Source organism: Amphimedon queenslandica, unplaced genomic scaffold, assembly GCF_000090795.2.
Source record: "Amphimedon queenslandica unplaced genomic scaffold, v1.1 AMPQUscaffold_13192, whole genome shotgun sequence".
Taxonomy (NCBI): Eukaryota; Metazoa; Porifera; class Demospongiae; order Haplosclerida; family Niphatidae; genus Amphimedon; species Amphimedon queenslandica.
In genome coordinates this window covers 78,732-95,621 of record NW_003546572.1, presented here as the reverse complement: position 1 = coordinate 95,621, position 16,890 = coordinate 78,732, and the positions used below count along the sequence as shown (strand labels likewise).

At 35.9% G+C, this 16,890-nt stretch overlaps 6 protein-coding genes across 6 annotated transcripts; 4 read left to right on the top strand and 2 right to left on the bottom strand.

Moving 5' to 3' along the window:
• Positions 1 to 16: 16 nt before the first annotated feature.
• On the top strand, positions 17 to 3,708 carry LOC100642151 (gelsolin-like protein 2). Its single transcript, XM_003388861.3, has 15 exons — positions 17 to 184; positions 235 to 324; positions 374 to 401; positions 463 to 518; positions 575 to 670; positions 1,582 to 1,676; positions 1,730 to 1,808; positions 1,875 to 1,967; positions 2,028 to 2,130; positions 2,252 to 2,334; positions 2,395 to 2,432; positions 2,558 to 2,640; positions 2,908 to 2,999; positions 3,378 to 3,479; positions 3,525 to 3,708. The coding sequence occupies exons 1-14, from the start codon at positions 113 to 115 to the stop codon at positions 3,477 to 3,479; spliced, it is 1,110 nt and encodes a 369-aa protein (XP_003388909.1). The 5' UTR covers positions 17 to 112; the 3' UTR covers positions 3,525 to 3,708.
• Positions 3,709 to 4,177: 469 nt separating this feature from the next.
• On the top strand, positions 4,178 to 6,511 carry LOC100633396 (gelsolin-like protein 2). Its single transcript, XM_011407669.2, has 13 exons — positions 4,178 to 4,323; positions 4,423 to 4,512; positions 4,578 to 4,667; positions 4,797 to 4,892; positions 4,962 to 5,056; positions 5,124 to 5,196; positions 5,253 to 5,345; positions 5,392 to 5,457; positions 5,509 to 5,542; positions 5,589 to 5,697; positions 5,747 to 5,823; positions 6,115 to 6,206; positions 6,271 to 6,511. The coding sequence occupies exons 1-13, from the start codon at positions 4,243 to 4,245 to the stop codon at positions 6,361 to 6,363; spliced, it is 1,089 nt and encodes a 362-aa protein (XP_011405971.1). The 5' UTR covers positions 4,178 to 4,242; the 3' UTR covers positions 6,364 to 6,511.
• A 289-nt stretch (positions 6,512 to 6,800) lies between these two features.
• LOC100642024 (gelsolin-like protein 2) lies at positions 6,801 to 9,388 on the top strand. The gene is made up of 13 exons (XM_003388860.3): positions 6,801 to 6,932; positions 7,031 to 7,120; positions 7,185 to 7,274; positions 7,623 to 7,718; positions 7,778 to 7,872; positions 7,940 to 8,012; positions 8,067 to 8,159; positions 8,206 to 8,271; positions 8,324 to 8,357; positions 8,404 to 8,512; positions 8,568 to 8,644; positions 8,975 to 9,066; positions 9,154 to 9,388. The coding sequence occupies exons 1-13, from the start codon at positions 6,852 to 6,854 to the stop codon at positions 9,244 to 9,246; spliced, it is 1,089 nt and encodes a 362-aa protein (XP_003388908.1). The 5' UTR covers positions 6,801 to 6,851; the 3' UTR covers positions 9,247 to 9,388.
• Positions 9,389 to 9,416: 28 nt separating this feature from the next.
• LOC100633267 (gelsolin-like protein 2) lies at positions 9,417 to 11,594 on the top strand. Its single transcript, XM_003388876.3, has 14 exons — positions 9,417 to 9,578; positions 9,631 to 9,720; positions 9,791 to 9,880; positions 10,022 to 10,117; positions 10,180 to 10,274; positions 10,327 to 10,402; positions 10,454 to 10,546; positions 10,596 to 10,661; positions 10,718 to 10,754; positions 10,826 to 10,902; positions 10,953 to 10,987; positions 11,043 to 11,125; positions 11,179 to 11,270; positions 11,331 to 11,594. The coding sequence occupies exons 1-14, from the start codon at positions 9,498 to 9,500 to the stop codon at positions 11,421 to 11,423; spliced, it is 1,104 nt and encodes a 367-aa protein (XP_003388924.1). The 5' UTR covers positions 9,417 to 9,497; the 3' UTR covers positions 11,424 to 11,594.
• LOC100641900 (protein KTI12 homolog) lies at positions 11,514 to 12,523 on the bottom strand. Its single transcript, XM_003388859.3, has 2 exons — positions 12,246 to 12,523; positions 11,514 to 12,194 (listed from the first exon to the last, which is right to left on the bottom strand). The coding sequence occupies exons 1-2, from the start codon at positions 12,444 to 12,446 to the stop codon at positions 11,562 to 11,564; spliced, it is 834 nt and encodes a 277-aa protein (XP_003388907.1). The 5' UTR covers positions 12,447 to 12,523; the 3' UTR covers positions 11,514 to 11,561.
• A 138-nt stretch (positions 12,524 to 12,661) lies between these two features.
• On the bottom strand, positions 12,662 to 16,879 carry LOC100633140 (TBC1 domain family member 10A-like). Its single transcript, XM_003388875.3, has 12 exons — positions 16,580 to 16,879; positions 16,222 to 16,319; positions 14,996 to 15,095; positions 14,842 to 14,949; positions 14,655 to 14,761; positions 14,525 to 14,591; positions 14,388 to 14,435; positions 13,478 to 13,543; positions 13,348 to 13,425; positions 13,065 to 13,291; positions 12,931 to 13,003; positions 12,662 to 12,837 (listed from the first exon to the last, which is right to left on the bottom strand). The coding sequence occupies exons 1-12, from the start codon at positions 16,718 to 16,720 to the stop codon at positions 12,667 to 12,669; spliced, it is 1,284 nt and encodes a 427-aa protein (XP_003388923.1). The 5' UTR covers positions 16,721 to 16,879; the 3' UTR covers positions 12,662 to 12,666.
• Positions 16,880 to 16,890: the final 11 nt, after the last annotated feature.

The window sequence follows — 16,890 nt, the reverse complement described above, 5'->3', positions numbered from 1 at the left end:
GGCGTATAATAAGCTGCGGTTCCGAGATTACCAATTCCAGGGCTGCCGCTTGTGTTCTCTCCTTTTTCTTCTTCTTGCATTTTTTCGGTACTTGAGCATCTCATTTCCAGCAATGATTAAGGCAAAGAAATATGACTGGAAGGACAGCAACATGGCCCTTTTTGGGTCCGATACCGAGAAGCAGGTTAGTTATCTTATTTTCCGCCGCTCTGGTCCAAAGTTTGTTCCTTGCAGGTGAAGAAAGAGTCAGCCCAGACGGAGAAGGCTTGGCAGGGAGCAGGGGAAAAGGTGGGGATACAAATATGGAGGATTGTCAAGTTCAAAGCAAGTTACTTTTTATTAAAAACTCATTATGATTGCGGATTAATTTCAGGTTGAGCATTGGCCAAAAGAGGAGTATGGTAATGCTACTAGCAACAAGAAATAACAAACAACTTGTATTATCATCTTTTTATTTTAAAGGAAGCTTCTACAGTGGAGACTCCTACATTATCCTCAATACTTACAAAGAGGAGGAGGTAAAACTATTAGTATTTCATTCGCAAGATGAAAACCGTATAATTTTATTTTTTAGGAGATAAAGTACGACGTACACTTTTGGATTGGTCAGTACTCGAGCCAAGACGAATACGGTACAGCTGCTTACAAGACGGTTGAATTGGACACTCTTGTAAGTAAAGGGAAACAATATACAAAGCAGTACAGCAGCACTACTTTGTTATAGATGTAATCCTACATGGATACGCATACACATACATTATATTCACTCATGCGATCTTGTTTGCCTATTGTTGTTACTTAAAAATCTCACCAGAGATTCCACAGTAATTAAACAAAACCACACCACTACTATATTCAATTACCACTGTGTTCTCTTGGCTCCAATGGATTCTAACCACAAAAAAAGCATTGTTATTGCTATTAATGCTGGTGTCAATTATCAATAAAAACTAGTTATGTTTACTTAATCAGTGTTAATGTACTCGGAATGGAATTTGATCTTCTATTCACCAAAGCAGGCCCGTAGCCAGGGTTACAAAAAGGGGGGTGACAAAATATGAGTTACATGAAATGGGGGTGACAAAAGTATGAGTTACATGAAATGGGGGGTGACAAGTTGGACTGGATGCACATGAAATACCACAAATACATGTTTGATTTAAGCAAACAAACAAAGGTACTAACTCAAAAGGGGGGTGACATGTCACCCCAATCACGCCCCCTGGCTACGGGCCTGCAAAGCATCCTGGACTGTCATTGACTGACAGTTACAGCATGTAAAGAATCACAAAGTAGCTCCTAAAGTCAAAATATGCCTTTATACCACTTGTTGACTGCAGGTAGAGTTATGGTTGACAATGTACATGAGTGTGTAGTTGGTTTAGTGCTGTGTCAACTGTTACGGGTATAGAGTATTTAGTGTGAATTCTTGTATTAAGTGTATTATTACTGACGTCACACAAAGCATTGCAGAGTGTGTGAGTAAAAGGCATCTGTCTTTATGACCATATTTGGTCAAGATCAATCTCCGTGTATTTTGACTTGTTCTGTCTCTCTTGCTTCCTCCCTTACTAACAATAGCTTGATGATAAGCCGATTCAGCACCGTGAAGTCCAGAGCTATGAGTCTGCTCTCTTCAAGAGCTATTTCCCTGCCATCACCATAATGAGAGGAGGGTATGTGATGATACATTATAAATAAATGGAAATAATGAATATTTAAATTGTAGCGCTGAAAGTGGTTTCCGCCATGTTGAAATTAACAAGCAAGAATATCCAAAGAGGCTGTTGCATTTCCATGGTGACAAGGTATATTCATTTATTTTATTTATTTGTAACTATTATTGTTGTTATTTTTGTTGTTTATCTATGTAGAAAGGTGTTATCATTAAGGAGGTTCCGTTTGCCAAGAGCAGTATTGATGAAACTGACGTCTTTATACTTGATAAAGGAACAGAAGTGTATCTGGTATGAATTACAGACATGGTATCTATTAATATTAATCTCTTTCTTTTTTTCCTTTCCTAGTGGTATGGCAAAGCTTGCAACAAAGATGAGAAATTCAAAGCCATTCAGCACCTGCAGACTATCAAGAGCAACAGGAGCGGACGCGTAACAACTGAGAACATTGGTCAGCCTTTAACAAGCACTTTATGCTATAATAATCTATTAATAGTAACAACTAACAACCTTAATAATCTATTAATAGTATCACTAATAATCTATTAATAGTACATTATGTCTGTTTTTAGATCAACGTGATGATGCAAGTAACAGACAGTTCATGGCTCTGCTCCCAGACACACCAGAAGAGGAAGAAGAGGAGAGTGAAGCAGTAAGAGAGTCCATTTATCATATTCTTTATTTTAACTATTAACTGTTTGCTTTGTTCTAGGATAATCCAGATGAAGACTTCCAGCCGACACTATTGAGGTGAGCTTATATAAGTACAGTGTATATTAGCAGCTGCATGATTATAATCAACAAGTTATTTGAATGGCAATATGTACAGCTGGATTTTAGGTGCTTTTTTTAAATGCGTCATTATTCTTGTGTAGGGTGTCGGATGCCTCTGGTACATTAGAGAGAACTGTTGAGCATGTTGGAAGTATCCCTGAAGATAAGCTGGACCCCAATGATGGTAATAGCTGCATGATTAATCATTTTTCTTCTATTTTTTGTCTACTGAGTGCAAAAAGTGATGCATATTACATACAGCATTTTAGTTTGGCTGAGCAATTGGTTATTTGTGATAAAATCCTCAAATATCAAAGCAGCCAATTAACTTGTTGTTAAAGTTGCTTATTTACCAGGATGCTCAGTAATGAATTGATATATATATATATATAATCTTTAAATTTAAGTGCCAGCTGAATAAAGTATCTTGTTATTAATTGTTGTTTTTTAGTCTTTATTTGTGATACTGGCAAGGAATGCTACGTTTGGATTGGTCGTGGCGCCAGTGATGCTGAGAATAAGAATGCAATCCCTTATGCTCATGTAAGTATATTAAATAATAATAACAACAATAACAACACATTGATAATAAATAATACTAATAATAATAATAATAATAATTAATAATCAGTATAACGATTGATTGAGACGCTATTTTGACCAAAAATTATGTGAATTGTCACATGCATTATTATCATTATCATTATTATTATTACTATTATTATTACTATTATTATTATTATTATTATTATTATTACTATTATTATTATTATTATTATTATTATTATTATTATTATTATTATTATCATTATTATTATTACTATTATTATTATTATTATTATTATTATTATTATTATTATTATTGTTATTATTATTGTTATTATTATTGTTATTATTATTATTATTATTATTTTTCTACAGGCATACCTTCAAAGTACTAAGCATCCTCTTGTTCCAGTTACTTGCATCAAGGACGGACAAACAGGCCGTGCAAACCAATTCTTTGCTAAAATCCTTTCCTAAGTAAGAAAAGCAATCTTCATTTTATCAATTTTATATTTACTTTAGTTATCAATTTGAATGGCAAGTTGACATGCAGCGCTTTGCTGGGTTATGCAATTTTAGTGAACTATTATTATTATTATTATCATTATTATTATTATAGTTGATTAGTTTGACTTCCAGTGATTATTATTGTTATTTGAATTTTAATACAATCTTCTGTAGCTAAATAAAATATGATGTTAAATTTTATACATTATTCTAGTATAGACCTCTTCAGGTGAGATTGACGGTGGCCTATGAATATCATTACTGTTTATTACGGTATCCACCTACGGTGATAATTGGCCGCCATTTTGGACGGCAAGATTCAATGGAGGATAGATGAAGAAAAGGCAAAACTAATCCTTTTCGTTGGCATGGAGCTTTTTCAAGCTACAAAAGCTGGTTGGAGGAAAGAATGGTCGCTGCTAAGCATCTCCTAAAAGAGATTTGGTGCAATATGAAGTATATTCTTTAATAGAGCTTGCTTTCTGCATTAGCCCATTCATGCTCCATAGAAAGTTGCCGTCCACGAAAATTATTTCAGAGTCAGCCAGGCTCAGTCACGCCCCTTGCCGTATATCATTCTTTGACGTAATTCATTCTCACCCAAAGAGGTCTATAGTTGTTACTCATTATTTCCTAGTCTTTGGGTGGAGCATAAGTTATTAAAAGTTATTACCAGTGAGCCACGCCCTAAACAGTATCTGCGAGAACCTATCTACTGATCTACATACAAAGAATGGCTGGACTTGTAAAGCCAAAGAAATACGACTGGAAGGACAGCAACCTTGCTCTCTTTGGATCTGACCTTGAAAGAAACGTAAGGCACTATAATAATTATGCATAGCAGGACAGCTACTGTTCTTTACAAGCACGGCACAGAGCCTGCAACCGAAAACTACAAAACTTCTCTTCATAGGTCAAGAAAGCTGCGGCAGAGACAGAGCCGGCATGGAAAGAGGCAGGAAAGAAAGTGGGCCTGCAGATATGGCGCATTGTCAAGTTTAACGTAAGTTCAAAGAATCAAATGAGCTAGCCTCAGTACGGTCAGTGTTTTGTGCATGGTTTTTGCAGGTTAAATCCTGGCCTAAGAATCAATATGGACAATTCTTCAATGGAGACAGTTACATTATCCTTAACACATACAAGAATGAGGGTGAAGATGTAAGCAGGATCATTACTGAAACACCTCAGCCCTAATATGCGGCATGCATGCATGCCAATGAATGGTTGCATGTGGCAGGGTTTCCATACTGAACTGTATACTAGATTACCTTCTACTAATCCTTACAGGAGTTGCTATATGATGTGCATTATTGGATTGGACAGTACTCTACTGCTGATGAATACGGTACAGCTGCCTACAAGACAGTTGAATTGGACACTCTTGTAAGTTTTTCTGCAGCACTATACAAACATTGCATGCTCACTATTTTTCATCTTTTTCCTTTTACATAGCTTGATGACAAGCCTATACAGTATCGTGAAGTAATGGGCCATGAGTCTGACTTATTCAGGACTTACTTTAGTGAGATAACACTTCTGGAAGGAGGGTCAGTGAATATATACTGATAATATATAATAGCCAACTGCCTCCCCCTTTCTCTCATTATCTTACAGAGCTGATAGTGGCTTTTATCATGTTAAACCTGAAGAGTATAAACCACGTCTCCTCCACTTCCATGGAGTAAAGGTATTATTATTTTAATTTCTCATAGTTAAAAATCAATTTTATAAACTTGTTTTCAGAAAAGCATTGAAGTCCGTGAGAGGCCATTGAGCAAGAAGGCTCTTGACGATACTGATGTGTTCATACTTGATCTTGGACAGAAAATATATCAAGTATTAGACATGTAGTTCATCTCTTTGATTTATTTCTTGCCTTTAGTGGAATGGTGATGGAGCCAATAAAGACGAGAGATTCAAAGCTTCTCAGTACCTTCAAAAACTAAGGGTTAATTTGAATTTAAATTTAAAAAATGAGTTGTATATTTTTGTTGTATAGAGTGACAGGGGCAAATGTGAAACTGAAGTCTTTGGTATGTTCATTTCTTGTTTTATTTTTTATTTTTATGCACAATTTAGTTGGAGAGGATCTCGAGTGGTTGAAACTTGTTGAGAAGTATCTTCCTGACGTTGATTTGGATGATGATGATGATGGAGCTGATGATGACTTTGAACCATCAATCTTTAGGTAGTCACTTTTTTATTAAAATACTACCCTCTCCTCTTTCTCTCTAAAGGTTGAGCGATGAAACTGGTGAAATGAAATTCACTAAAGAAGCCAAGTATGCTCGATCAAGCCTTGATACTAAAGATGGTGAGCCAAGTACAGACACTAGTCATAATGGAGCTTCTGATTGAACTAATATTACATGTTAAATGATGTAGTATTTACTTTAACTTCATTATCAGTCTTTTCTGTGTATGCTGTTAGTGCCTGGAAGTGAAAGTGACCTCTTTTGACAGCTGCTACCAATCATTATCATGTATAGAAATTTAGCCAATGTTATGACCAATGGGCTAATATTGTTCATTCTCTTTTGTCAAAATTGTTACAGTACTATTGTCTTTATAAATGATAATATTCTGTTTTTTCCTTCTATTTTAGCTTTTATTGTTGACACTGGCAAGGCTTGCTTTGTCTGGATTGGCAAGGAAACCACACAGTCGGAGAAACGTCAAGCTATGAGCTATGCCCATGTGAGTTTTTGCAGCAATATACATCCAACAACTATTAATTTCTTCTCTTTCTCATTACTAATAGGATTATTTGAAAAGGACCCAGCATCCTCTTGTATCTGTCTCACGTGTCGTTGAAGGCAAAGAGACCGCTAGCTTCAAAGCTGCTCTACCTTAAGAGACTGGACTGAATACAAGAGGCTACAATAATAGCTGACATTGCTTGATTGCTAACACTTTAGTTAACTTTTACATTATTTTGTAGCTTTTATACTTCATGAGAAGCATGACTATATTTTAGAAAAGAGAAGACACATAAGATATGATATTTGTTCAACTGGCTCTATTTACAATTTGTGTGGTATTGCATGTTGTTAAGGAGGTTCCGTTTGCTAAGTCAAGTATTATTTACTTGATCTTTGAATAGAAGTTTATCTGGTTAAAGTTGCTCCAAAATTGAGTAAAAGTCCCAGTACTATAATAGTACATGGTCTTGGGCCAAATTTTGCCAAAATCAAAAATAGAGATATCTTCATTGATTTATACTAATTAATTAATTAATTAAAAGTTATTAATCAAAAGTTATTAAAAATAAACTACGCCCTAAAGTTATACGCATGCGCAGAAACAATACCTGCGACCTATCTGCAAGTAAGAAGAGGAACAATGGCTGGGCTTGTAAAAGCAAAGAAGTACGACTGGAAGGACAGCAACCTTGCTCTCTTTGGATCCGACCTTGAAAGGAACGTAAGGCACTATAATTAACTGCATAACAGCTCCTGTTCACCACAAACACTGCAAAAGAGATTATGGCAACCTAAGACTACAAAAAATTCTCTTCATAGGTCAAGAAAGCTGCGGCAGAGACAGAGCCGGCATGGAAAGTGGCAGGAAAGAAAGTGGGCCTGCAGATATGGCGCATTGTTAAGTTTAACGTAAGTTCAAAGGAGCTTGGTTAGGGCCAAGTCAATACTATTGATCTTTATGATTGTTTTGCAGGTTAAATCCTGGCCAAAAAATCAATATGGACAATTCTTCAATGGAGACAGCTACATTATCCTTAACACATACAAGGAGGAGGACGGAGATGTAAGCAGAATCATTAAACACACTATATTCCTAATATGCCTTGCATGATGACTGTGCAGCATGACTGAATGGATTGCAGTTATGATAATAAAAAGTTCACTAACAGATATGGTGATGTTCTTAAAAAGATAAACTATAAGTTGTCTGTGCATGTTTATATTTCATCCTGCATTGCATTTCACTATCAATACATTTATGTGCATTACCATCATAGTCAGTGCTTCTCAAATCATAAACTGTTTATTCCGTTAAGCCAAAACATAGATAGCAATGTTTCCAAAACTATGTAGATTGTGAAACTACTTTACCTTCTATCTCTCTACCTTCTACTAATTCCTATCTTTACAGGAGTTGCTGTATGATGTGCATTATTGGATTGGACAGTATTCTACTGCTGATGAATATGGCACAGCTGCCTACAAGACAGTTGAATTGGACACTCTTGTAAGTGTCCATTTCTCTAGCTTTGTATGTCACTTCTTCCTCTTTTTCCTTTTACATAGCTTGATGACAAGCCTATACAGCATCGTGAAGTAATGGGCCATGAGTCTGACTTATTCAGGACTTACTTTAGTGAGATAACACTTTTGGAAGGAGGGTCAGTGAATATATGCTGATAATATATGATAGCCAACTGCCTCCCCCTCTCTCTCATTATCTTACAGAGCTGATAGTGGCTTTTATCATGTTAAACCTGAAGAGTATAAACCACGTCTCTTCCACTTCCATGGAGTAAAGGTATTTGTATTTTAATTTGTACTAGTTAAAGAACAATTATAAACTTGTTTTCAGAAAAGCATTGAAGTCCGTGAGAGGCCATTGAGCAAGAAGGCTCTTGACAATACTGATGTGTTCATACTTGATCTTGGACTCAACATATATCAAGTATTAAACATGTAGCTCATTTCTTTCATTTATTTCTTGCCTTTAGTGGAATGGCGATGGAGCCAATAAAGATGAGAAATTCAAAGCCTCGCAGTACCTTCAAAAACTAAAGGTTTGAATTTTAAATTTAAAGAAAATTAATTATATTTTTTTCTGTTGTATAGAGTGACAGGGGCAAATGTGAAACTGAAGTCTTTGGTATGTTCATTTCTTGTTTTATTTCTTATTTTTATGTACCATTTAGTTGGAGAGGATCCTGAGTGGTTGAAGCTTGTTGAGAAATATCTTCCTGACGTTGACTTGGATGATGATGAGGAAGGAGGCGATGATGACTTTGAACCATCAATCTTTAGGTAGTCACTTCTTTATTAAAATACTACCCTCTCCTTTTATACTCTTTCTCTAAAGGTTGAGCGACGAATCTGGCAAGATGACGTTCACTAAAGAAGCCAAGTATGCTCGATCAAGCCTTGATACTAAAGATGGTGAGCCAAGTACAGACACTAGTCATAATGGAGCTTCTGATTGAATTATTATCATAATGCTAAATGATGTAGTATGTACTTTAACCTCATTATCAGTCTTCTGTGTATGCTGTTAGTGCCTCGAAGTGAAAGTGACCTCTTTTGACAGCTGCTACCAATTAGTGTTGTGTATATGTAGCAAGGCATGGAGGGCGGGGTATGGTTAGGTGAGACTAGCTACCCGGCAATGATGTGTAAAAATTTAGCCAATGTAATGCTGTTCCAAAAATCATTATTACAGTACTATTGTCTTTATAAATAATAATATTCTATTTCCTTCTTTTATTGTAGCTTTTATTGTTGACACTGGCAAGGCTTGCTTTGTTTGGATTGGCAAGGAAACAACACAATCAGAGAAACGTCAAGCTATGAGCTATGCCCATGTGAGTTTACAGCAACAACAATTATTAAGACAATTATCATAACTTATTATTATTATTATTGTTCTTAATTTCTTCTATCTTAAATAGGATTATTTGCAAAAGACTCAACATCCTCTTGTGTCTGTCTCACGTGTCATTGAAGGCAAAGAGACTGCTAGCTTCAAAGCTGCTCTACCTTAAGAGACTGGACTGAATACAAGAGACTGCAATAATAGCTGACATTGCTTGATTGCTAACATTTTAGTTGCTTTTTTTTAACTTTTACATTATTTTGTAGCTTTTATTTTTAAGAAAATATTCATGAGAAGCATGACAAAGAGAACACACACTATAATAGTGATATTCATTGCTTGGGTCTAATTGCCATTTGTGGGTGTAGCTAGTTGTTGTTGTTGGGGTGTTTTCAAACGCAAATAAAAGACTAAGAGAGAATGGCTGGGCTTGTAAAGGCAAAGAAGTACGACTGGAAGGACAGTAACCTTGCTCTCTTTGGATCCGACCATGAGAGAAGGGTAAGACAATGCAGTTAATACACAGCAAGATCAACTAACGCCCACTCAACAGGTCAAGAAAGCTGCTGCAGAAACTGAGAAGGCGTGGTCGGGAGCTGGAGCAAAAGTTGGAGTGCAGATTTGGCGTATAGTCAAATTCAAAGTAACAGCAAAACTGCCCTATATCTCAAAGCTGCAGCACTAACTGTACTTTTATAACCCTCTCATCATAGGTGACACATTGGCCTAAAGATCAATATGGAGAGTTTTACAATGGAGACTCCTACATTATCCTTAACACTTATAAGGAGCCTGGGAATGAGGTGAGCAAGAATACATCTACAGCCATAGATACCATGCAGCTTAGCCCATACAAATTACTCAAATTATAAATGTAGTTGCACAATAAATTTCTTGTCAATTGTAGCTATTATTATTACTTCTTTTTCTACACTACACTGCAGGAATTGAAATACGATTTGCATTTCTGGATTGGTCAATACTCCACTCAAGATGAATATGGGACTGCTGCATACAAGACTGTAGAGCTGGATACACTGGTTAGTCATAATCCTCTATAATTCCTTTACCATTGCTGTTATTTCACGAGTTCATTTTCTAGCTTGACGACAAGCCAGTTCAACATCGTGAAGTTATGAGCCATGAGTCTGATCTCTTTAAGTCGTATTTTGGTTCAGTCACACTTTTGGAAGGAGGGTGAGAAATAATAGCAAATTAACATTGATATCTTAATTTTTAATGCATATAGTGCTGATACTGGATTCCGTCATGTTAAACCTGTTGAATACCAGCCACGCCTCTTCCACTTCCGCCGTGATGCAAAGGTTAGAAAAAAATGTAGAATTTTAAAATTAATTATTCTTATGTATATGTAGGGAATTGTTGTTGTAAAGGAGCGTCCACTAAGCAAGCATTCGCTCAATTCTGGAGATGTTTTCATCTTAGATCTTGGCCTTACCCTATACCAGGTTAGCTGCTAAAAGCTCATGCTGTTATTATCAAAGCTTTTTTATGCAGTGGAATGGGCGAACTTGCAATAAGGATGAGAAGTTTAAGGCTGGACAATATGTCTCTCAGATAAGGGTATGTCTCAGTGAAGATGAGAATTGCATGGATTAACATTGTCCTGTATTCTGTAGGGCCAGAGAGGTGGTAAGCCAACCATTGAGACATTTGGTAAGTTAAAAATAGAAAAAACGATACAACTGAGGCTAAACTTGCACTTACATGATGTTCTCTTATCACAGATGAGTGGGAGGTTGATGAGAATCATCCTTTTATGTCTCATTTGTCTTCCGATCCACTTGAGGATAACGCCGAAGAAGTAAGTTGATTTATCGTTTTAAATTGCTGTAACTTTTTTATCTTTTAAAGTCAACAGATGATGGATTCCAGCCTTGCATACTGAGGTTAGTTCTATAGAAATACTTAATCTAGTTTATAGATGCATGTACATGTATGTAGGGTGAGTGATGAGAGTGGTACAATGAAGACCACACTTGTTTCTGAAGGAAAACTGTCAAAGACATTCCTTGACTCAAAAGATGGTGAGCATAATACTCCTATACCAGTGAACATTAGTAAATATAACTATTGTTAGTCTTTATTGTTGACACTGGAAAGAAGTGCTTTGTTTGGATTGGGCACAGTGCAAGCGCTGATGAGAAGCAGAACGCAATGGCTTATGCATCAGTAAGAAATTGCATATAATAATCTTTTTTAGCATTTTCTCTCTCCATTTTTGCACATCAGAACTACCTTCAAGGTACAAACCACTTCCAAGTACCAGTCACTTGCTTGAAAGAATTTGCAAAGAATGCAGAGTTTGATGCCATAATGTCTTAAACTGTATGGCTATGGCTCTAGTTTAATAAAAACTTTTCTACTTCATAGTTTTAGCTCTTTATATCCATTGTATTGACATTAGCTACCATATTAGACTGCAATAACTATAGACTGCTGTGTGTATTAGTATTATTTTTATTAAAGGGAAGAATTTAAATAATGAACAAAAAACGTTGATATCTTCCTCACATCATCTATCGGATGCAGCTTTGTATAAGATATAAACTGATTCCTGTATCTCCTCATCTCTGCCATTGTCACGTGACGCCTTAATGTCACCTTTTCCTCCGTCCCAGGGACCAAAACTGAGCCTGGCAACAGTCCCTGACCTTGAAATTCTAATATCTTACCGACCACAGATTGAGTCTGTCTATCCAACTCATGCAAGAAGTCGACTGATGCTAATGGCTGTGATTGTGTTGATTGATTAGGAGGTGGTGGTTTTGCTTTCAAAATGGCATCAAGTAGTTCTTTTTCCGGTAGAGGGTCAGAAGGGTAGAGCGTGACTAGCGGATAATCCCAACGATTCCTTGAGTCTGGGGTTTCAAATCGCTGCACTAAAGCGTCAAAGGTTTCCGGAGAGTAGCGCTCAGTTTTGATTGGTCGCTGAGCATTCCAATCAGCTGCTGTTTCGCATGGCGTGTCACAGTGCACTACGCATTGTGTCGTCTTGAGGAGTTTCGAAAGACAATAAAGTTCGTAACGATAGCCTTTGATGTAGTTTGGGGAGTCCAGGATCACGTGAGTATCACGTGACAGGAGACGCTCGACCTAATACAAAGTCACATAGTAATCAATGCAAAACACGTACATATACTTTACCTGTGACTTTAAATTCCCTCGGGCTATTTTCTCTTCTTTGGTAGAAGAGTATAGCTCGTTTCTTGTTAGTGAGGAAAAGTCATCAGAAACAATATTAACTTTATTCCTGTCTCCACACTCTCTCTCCAATAATTTGGATATTTCGTGAGCTCGCCTAGTCTTCCCAGAACAAGGCAGACCACAGATTATAACAAGTGGCATGCTAAATTTACTCTAATATCTATTCCTCAATGCCATCATTGCCACAGTACATCCATCTTCCTGCCACGCCTTCTTAATATATTACCCGGCAAAGTCCAGCATAAGTTTCTGCGCATGCTCAGAACAAACTTTCTTAAAATCAGAGAAATCAATTTAATTTTTTCATGTCACAAAACATAATAGTAAATTTTTAATAATTATTATAAATACATTAAAAATGTCAGTCAGGTCCTTCAGATGTCGCCTCGGAGAGCGTCGAAAAACTCTTTCTCGCTTGAGACCTTCTCGCTTGCATTTCCATAATTCTAGCTCTCTCCTCAGAGAAATGGACGTCAGCTTGCTGGAAGTGAAACTTCTTTAGCTCTTGATTGTGTATCGGAAATCTTAGGATCTACAAGCAAAAAAAGAAAAGAAAAAATGAAGAGAAAAATTATATTTTTATTACAATATCTACATTTGTATAATATAACAATACTGTACTTACTTCTGGCAGGAGGATCCCCTCATGAGTGACAGACAGGGGGAGATTGCGTAGCTTTTGCGTTACTTCAAAAAACCTAACAAATCATAAAATATTAATAATTAATTAATTGTCTCCCCTCAGGAGGTGTGGCCTACCCAGGACACTCCTCTCTTTGTTTTGGCTTTGAGAATGATAAGCTCATGATCGCAAGAGCAACTTTGAACAAAACCTTGACACCCTCAAAAAAGAACATGTCCCAGACTCTGAGGACAGATCTCCAAGGCAGCGAGCGAGAGAATATGCTCATGAACCATTCGGTACAATAAAGTACTGGGTCAAGACCTTTGTGGACCTCGTTCGGATTTGTAGGTGGAAGTTTCGACTGGAAAAAACAAACAATATAAACTTAAGTCATTTTTATTGTGATGGCTTGCATACGTCTAGAAATTGAGCAACCACTGGGAGTTGTTTCGCTAGTAGGTCTTTCAGTATCAGAGCATCTATTTGGAATGCATGCTAGAAGACGTTGAGGCAAAATCATTAAATTTGATTTAATGTGATTTCTTACGAGTCCAGGGCTGTAGTATCCAGGCAAGTACTGCTCACATATCTGTACTAAACACCAAAAGGCTTGCTAGAAAAGAGAAATAAGATGCGTTTATTGATGTCCTTGTGCTACATGTGCAAGTAGAAAGTTTGACTAAAATTTTTTGAGTTGTGGCCAATTTTAAAAAGTAGCAAATTTTTGGTAAAAAGCATGGACTATAGCCCATGGTATTTTCCAAAAAATGGCTCTGAAATCACCCCAAATTTTTATTAAATTTTCTGATACATATTGATGTCCTTATGCTGTGTAGAAAGTTTGAGCTGATTCCGACTTCAATTTTTAAAGTTACGGCCATTTTAAGAAAATGCCAAAAATCTGAAAAATACCCTGTACTATAGCCCATGGTTTTTTCCAAAAAATGGCTCCAAAATCACCCCAAAATTTTATTACATTTTTTGATACATATTGATGTCCTTATGGTGTGTAGAAAGTTTGAGGTGATTCTGACTTCAATTTTTCAAGTTACGGCCATTTTAAGAAAATGACAAAAATCTGAAAAATACCCTGTACTATAGCCCATGGTTTTTCTAAAAAATGGTTCCAAAATCACCCCAATTTTTTATTACATTTTCTGATACATATTGATGTCCTTATGGTGTGTAGAAAGTTTGAGGTGATTCCGACTTCAATTTTTAAAGTTACGGCCATTTTAAGAAAATGCCAAAATTCTAAAAAATACCCTGTACTATAGCCCATGGTTTTTTCCGAAAAATGGCTCCAAAATCACCCCAATTTTTTATTACATTTTCTGATACATATTGATGTCCTTATGGTGTGTAGAAAGTTTGAGGTGATTAAAATTTTTAAATTGCATGAATACAGCCATTTTAAACTAGCCCAGAGAGATCTCTTTATAAGTATGTGTACTTACATTTGCTGGCATGTGCATTAGAAGAGTTGCAGCAACTGGCGCCATAGCCTAAAATATAAAATAAACATAAATATAATAAAAAAATACATTTAAATAATAATTAATTTGCAAGAGACATAATGTTAACTTTTACTTACCTGACAGTAGCCTGTCTTTTCGTTATAAAAAGCATAAGCTTTTAGAACTAATCGTAAATCCCTTTGCCTGAAAAAAAAAAAAACAAAAAAATTATCAAAATTATATAAAGTCCAAGAGAATGGTACTTACCCTTGGGATCCTTTCTCGGCAAAGAGGACGTGTGATGGGAAAGTCCGAGCCAAGTCTTTATCAATAACATGAATAACAACGTCATTATCCTCCCTAGACACTAACTCCTTTACAAAGACGAAGAACAATATTTAAATACATGTACACTAGCTTGTAAAAAAGGGGCGTAAGGGTTAAAAATTCTCACTTCAAATACTCCTGCGTTTTGTTCCATTAATTCATTGGCTCCACTTAAAAGCATCCAAGCTCTGCCTCTGAGGGAATCTGGGATACCTTTACGACATCTTTCTTTAAGCTAGAAGGGGAAAGAGTTTAAAAATAAAAGAGAGAATGAGTCTTACCCGGGTGCTTTTGTTATCAGACCAATCCTTCCAATTGGTGATCATTTTCAACCACTTCTGCTCTCTCTCTCTCACCTTCTTAGCATCATCAGTGGCATCACTAAATAATAATAATAATAAAATAATAATAATGATAATAATAATAATAATAATAATAATAATAATGATGATGATGATAATAATAATAATAATGAAAATGGTGATAACAAAGGATAGTAATAATAATTATGATGATATACTTGTATTTATACAGTAAATCTAGTAATCTATAGTAATCTACATGTATTAAGTTAGTAAATCCATTATAACACATTGTTAGATTGCCAACTCATACTTCCTTTGTTTAAAATACACTAACAATATACTAACAATATACTAACAATACAGTACACAGTATACAGTATACAGTATAGTATGCACAATCACTCACTTCTACAATGAATGTACATGTACTTGTACGTATTAACACAATAGCATTAAATGAAGCAAAGAACTTGCTATTTTTAGTAACATAAAAGTTTCCTATTTTTAGTACTTGTTATTAAAGTAATTTTGGCCATAGCAGGCTGATGGGTGCTCAATAAATGGCACCTGCACAAACTCCACAAAGTTTTAAATTTGAATTTTTTTCTATTATTACACAGCTGCTGCGCAATAAAGTTGATAGATTTCTCAAAAGAGTAAAAGTTAGTAGATACATGTACTGTACTGTAAGGAGAAGTTTATAACAACAATCTTTAATGGATCACATTGACTCAAAGGAAGCAATAATGTAAACTAATGATGTATAAAGGCATAGGGCAACACTAATGATCACATAAAATCTATCAATCCACACTTTGTTATGGCGGGTGTACGTGTACGTGTATAGACGTGAGTCTTTCTGGCTCATCAAGCTACAATGAAAATGGCAATTACAAAGTTATTTTAAAACTAGGATAATATTACAGTCTCTCTCCGTTAACATGTATAGTAGTAGTGATAGTCATTCTGACTTTCATTCTTTCACCAAATTTAGTTTCAATAGAATTAATACACAAATTATTCTTTGCACAAAGCTATGTGTATTTATTATTATTATTATTATTATTATAATTGAAGTTTCTGGCTAGCTAGCATGCTTTTCTGGTGTGAATTAATAGGAAACTATGTCTCACATCTTGTCTGTCCTACATATTCACACCTCTTCTCTCTATCACCTTGCTCTCTCTCTCTCTCCCTCTTACTAATGAAGTTGATCATCTCCTGGTCTGACTATAAACCCGTAATGATCTTCTTTCTCTTTGTCTTGAATTTCTTTTCTCTCAGCACGCGGAGTTGTTGGCTTCACATTTAAAAAAAAAGAATTAATTATTGATATATATATACATGTACTTATAATGATGATATAGTGTGTATCATATTAACGTGAGGCTTTGTTTTCATTTCTTTAAAATGATTTAAAGACAATACAGGAACTATGGGATATACTTGCTTAATTATATAATCCAAACAGGTTTGTAAAAAAACATGTCTTTTACAAATCTGCAAAAGTATGTACATGTACAAATCACAAAAATGGCTGCAATCTCTAGACTTACATACCTCATCAGTCTGTGCCCCGCCGTCTTCAGCAACTATGTCCCATCCTTCTTCAATGTTTGGCTGAGGGGGCAGCAGGTCAGAGGAGACTGGCTGGATTGAGACGAGAACCGTACCGCCTTTAGAATTGGACACATCGACCATCTTTCCCCCTTGGAACGGCTAACGTATTGAACGGGGGACTACTAGAGGGATACTCTAAGAGAGTTTGAGGACTCGTTCAAGGCTGTGTTTCTTGCAGAAGGAGAAGGAAAGAAAAGTTAACGCGTCATTGAAGACACCGCACAAAAATTATGTGCAGTTGCAGTGGGGCG

What these genes read in the sequence shown, in the direction of transcription:
- LOC100642151 (XM_003388861.3), top strand. Translation starts at nt 113, where the DNA reads ATGATTAAGGCAAAGAAATATGACTGGAAGGACAGCAACATGGCCCTT. An exon ending in ATACTTACAAAGAGGAGGAG is followed by an intron (nt 519 to 574) that starts GTAAAACTATTA and finishes TTTATTTTTTAG; the next exon opens with GAGATAAAGTACGACGTACA. An exon ending in CGGTTGAATTGGACACTCTT is followed by an intron (nt 671 to 1,581) that starts GTAAGTAAAGGG and finishes TACTAACAATAG; the next exon opens with CTTGATGATAAGCCGATTCA.
- LOC100633396 (XM_011407669.2), top strand. Translation starts at nt 4,243, where the DNA reads ATGGCTGGACTTGTAAAGCCAAAGAAATACGACTGGAAGGACAGCAAC. An exon ending in GATCTGACCTTGAAAGAAAC is followed by an intron (nt 4,324 to 4,422) that starts GTAAGGCACTAT and finishes TTCTCTTCATAG; the next exon opens with GTCAAGAAAGCTGCGGCAGA. An exon ending in AGTACCTTCAAAAACTAAGG is followed by an intron (nt 5,458 to 5,508) that starts GTTAATTTGAAT and finishes TTTGTTGTATAG; the next exon opens with AGTGACAGGGGCAAATGTGA.
- LOC100642024 (XM_003388860.3), top strand. Translation starts at nt 6,852, where the DNA reads ATGGCTGGGCTTGTAAAAGCAAAGAAGTACGACTGGAAGGACAGCAAC. An exon ending in TCCACTTCCATGGAGTAAAG is followed by an intron (nt 8,013 to 8,066) that starts GTATTTGTATTT and finishes ACTTGTTTTCAG; the next exon opens with AAAAGCATTGAAGTCCGTGA. An exon ending in AAGCTATGAGCTATGCCCAT is followed by an intron (nt 9,067 to 9,153) that starts GTGAGTTTACAG and finishes TATCTTAAATAG; the next exon opens with GATTATTTGCAAAAGACTCA.
- LOC100633267 (XM_003388876.3), top strand. Translation starts at nt 9,498, where the DNA reads ATGGCTGGGCTTGTAAAGGCAAAGAAGTACGACTGGAAGGACAGTAAC. An exon ending in TTGGCCTTACCCTATACCAG is followed by an intron (nt 10,547 to 10,595) that starts GTTAGCTGCTAA and finishes TTTTTTATGCAG; the next exon opens with TGGAATGGGCGAACTTGCAA. An exon ending in AATATGTCTCTCAGATAAGG is followed by an intron (nt 10,662 to 10,717) that starts GTATGTCTCAGT and finishes TGTATTCTGTAG; the next exon opens with GGCCAGAGAGGTGGTAAGCC.
- LOC100641900 (XM_003388859.3), bottom strand. Translation starts at nt 12,446, where the DNA reads ATGCCACTTGTTATAATCTGTGGTCTGCCTTGTTCTGGGAAGACTAGG. An exon ending in GAGGGAATTTAAAGTCACAG is followed by an intron (nt 12,195 to 12,245) that starts GTAAAGTATATG and finishes ACTTTGTATTAG; the next exon opens with GTCGAGCGTCTCCTGTCACG.
- LOC100633140 (XM_003388875.3), bottom strand. Translation starts at nt 16,720, where the DNA reads ATGGTCGATGTGTCCAATTCTAAAGGCGGTACGGTTCTCGTCTCAATC. An exon ending in GCGGGGCACAGACTGATGAG is followed by an intron (nt 16,320 to 16,579) that starts GTATGTAAGTCT and finishes TTAAATGTGAAG; the next exon opens with CCAACAACTCCGCGTGCTGA. An exon ending in CAAAGAGAGGAGTGTCCTGG is followed by an intron (nt 13,004 to 13,064) that starts GTAGGCCACACC and finishes ATGATTTGTTAG; the next exon opens with GTTTTTTGAAGTAACGCAAA.